Below are 2881 nucleotides of genomic sequence, written 5' to 3' on the forward strand. Positions count from 1 at the left end.
AGTAGTAGTAGTATCAAACAATTGCACCGGGAACCAATGTGCGCTCAGAGTTGGTTCAAACCGACTTTCAGGAAGGAAGTAGACATAAGCACTTTCTGTGATCCCAACAAACAAAAACAAGAAAAAAAGGGACTAACAAACCAAAATTGAAAGATATTTGTTAGGGCAAATCGCACAATGTTAAACTTGTATCACCGGGCAAAAGCCACCCAGTAACTTCAACATGAAGTTGTTGTCTTGCTGATATCAGGTGACACCAGCAAGACAACTGGTCACCAGGTATCACCTGCTCCTGGCAGGCCCAAGCTACATGCTGGTCCTGCCGGGCAACTTTGGCTCAGTTAATGGAGCCATTTGGCCACTCATCAAAGGTTTGGCCAGACAAATGTTGCCTGTTGTGGTTTTTAATTGCAGTTTTTCCAGCATAAAAATACTGTACAATACCATGCTGGTTTATTCTGGTGTCATCCAGAGAGCTCACAGTTACTGTCTGAGACTTTTTGCATTTTGTCGAGAATGTTATGAAATTAACCAATGTTTGACTTGTCAGTTAATTTCTTGCTTTGGTATGTAGACTGCATTTTTTTCAAGAGAAGTCAGTCATGAAACATGCAATGCAGTTCTTTTAGATGATAAGTATCCACAGGATGTTGCCGGTGCCTTCAGAGCGAAATGAACACTGTCATACATGTGACAGATGTTAACTGATTGAGCTGCCAAAACAAATTGTTGTCTTATTCAGTATTTTTTACTTCATTTTTGGATACTGAAAATGAAACAAATTGCCGTGTATACATTTGGAATTTAAGACCTGCATATTACAGTATACAGATGCATCTTCATTACAAATGTAGTAAACACTAAGGAAGTTTGTATAGTTAAACATCAGTAGTAACACTTTTTGTATTTGTATAAATCTGTGTAAGAACCACATGTTCCTTATTTCCACAGAAACCGCTGCCGCACAAAGAACCTCTTCTTCGGAGTAATAGTTGCTTACAGCTCCACCAGCAAGTAAGGCTTTGGAATTCACTTTTATGTGCATAAACTGAAAAATACATATAAATCATGTATTTTAATGGACCATTTTAGTAAGCACAATGCAAATGAATCAGTCTATTTTTTATTCTTTATTTATTGTAATACATACCAATTCTGAGTATGTGTGTTCATATTTTTGTCCGGTCATCATTTTTTAGGTCAGTATCGGCCAGAAGACCTTGGTTTACATTGTCTGTTCTATTTAATTACAAAGATGATGACATAAGTTTATTGTCATGCCTTTATTGACCTAGTCTAAAATAAAATAGGGACCGAAGCTCTTGGGGTTCCTCCTGATTTATAGTGTTTGTGGATTACTGGATAAAGTGGCGTGCCGCAAGACTTGTGTCGGAGGAATTGTTGTACAGTCTTCTTCTTTTCCTTTCGGCTTTTCCCTTCAAGGGGTCGCCACAGCAAATCAGTGTCCTCCATCTTTAGAGGCTTGATCCGCATGTTTGTTTTGGCCAAGCTTTTACGTCGGATGCCCTTCCTGACACAACCTTCTGTATTTATCCGGCCTTGGGACCGGCACAAGAAGACATATGTCCCTTTGTGGCTATAGAACAAGCAACTCGCTCAGTAAAAGTCTCCCAAACACAAAATGGTCATCGGCACAGCAACATTCAAGGAATTGTTGTACAGTATTATTTTTTTAATATAGCTCCTTTCATATTCTGCTCACTGATTCAACAATAGAACTTTGCATTCGTGTACTGGTCTCAACAAAATATAAAAATAAGAATAAGAAAAACTATTTCGCTTCATGCAGTGATTTTCAAGGGACCCGAGGACACTGTATTTGAAGGATCATTAAAAAATGTATGTGGGAGGAAAAGGTGCTTGAATTGGCGTGTGTGTGCATGCGTGTGCATGCGTGTGTGCGTGTGTGTGTGTGTGTGTGTGTGTGTGTGTGTGTGTGTGTGTGTGTGTATGCGTGTGCGTGTGCGTGTGTGTGCGTGTGCGTGTGCGTGTGTGTGTGTGTGTGTGTGTGTGTGTGTGTGTGTGTGTGTGTGTGTGTGTGCATTGCTCTAATCGATTCTTGTGTTTTCCGATCTCTAGGAGCCAATTGAACAAAACTTTGATGCATATGTCACTTCCTTAACGGACATGTACACAACTCCAGACCAGTACCACAGTCCGGAAAACAAAACCTTGTTGGACAACATCAAACAAGCGGTTCAAGGGATTCAAGTGTAACCATTTGTAAAAGGCAACCTCATATTCACCCCCGCAAAATGTAGACCATATCTCTGAATTCCTCAAGAGCGGTGAAGTTTCCATCACCTCTGTGCAGAGCAGTTACATATACAGTAATGTACAGTGTTAAATACTCTGAATAATTTAAGAAAAAGAGAGGTATTATGCTTAGCAAGAGACATCCGAGATGTTTTTTTTTTTTTGTGGGAGGGGGCCGGGGGGGGGGGGGGGGGCGTTCTTGCTTCGAAGAACACAAAAGCATAAACAACAAAATAGTTTTTGAGGACATTTTGTACGTTTTCATATGAGCTGACAGTGTCATGTAATGTTTCTAACTGCTCATATATGCACATTTTAGTGTATACTACTGAACAGTAAGCTTATATTAATGGAACACGAGTTCTTTTTATTGCTTGACCACAGATGACATTTTAGATGACAAAACAAAAGCTGAGCTGGAAAGTGATCTAAATGGACAAAAACACCCGAACTGTTTTCCACTCAAGTGGCCGTTTTTTTTTTTTTTCATGACTTGCTTGTGGAGTGTTCAAGGACAAGAGCTGGCTTGCAAATTACTTTTATTTTCATTTTTGACAATGCTTGGAAAAATATTGTGTTTTCTTTTACTCTTAAAAAAAGTGTA

The 2881-nt window shown here is 39.4% G+C and overlaps 1 protein-coding gene across 11 annotated transcripts in view; it reads left to right on the plus strand.

The window, feature by feature from the left end:
* The window catches only part of myt1lb (myelin transcription factor 1-like, b), a 137811-nt gene extending 135375 nt beyond the window's left edge, over nt 1-2436 (plus strand). For all 11 annotated transcript variants that reach the window (XM_089004202.1, XM_089004210.1, XM_089004209.1 and 8 more), the window contains 2 exons: nt 952-1014; nt 2101-2436. In XM_089004202.1, the coding sequence (XP_088860328.1) occupies nt 952-1014; nt 2101-2238 (201 nt within the window). In that variant the 3' untranslated portion in view covers nt 2239-2436. The remainder of the gene's footprint in view (nt 1-951; nt 1015-2100) is intronic.
* The last annotated feature ends 445 nt before the right edge of the window (nt 2437-2881 follow it).

The sequence above is a fragment of the Hippocampus bargibanti genome, linkage group LG09, assembly GCF_051943395.1.
Source record: "Hippocampus bargibanti isolate YZ-2025 linkage group LG09, ASM5194339v1, whole genome shotgun sequence".
Classification (NCBI taxonomy): Eukaryota; Metazoa; Chordata; class Actinopteri; order Syngnathiformes; family Syngnathidae; genus Hippocampus; species Hippocampus bargibanti.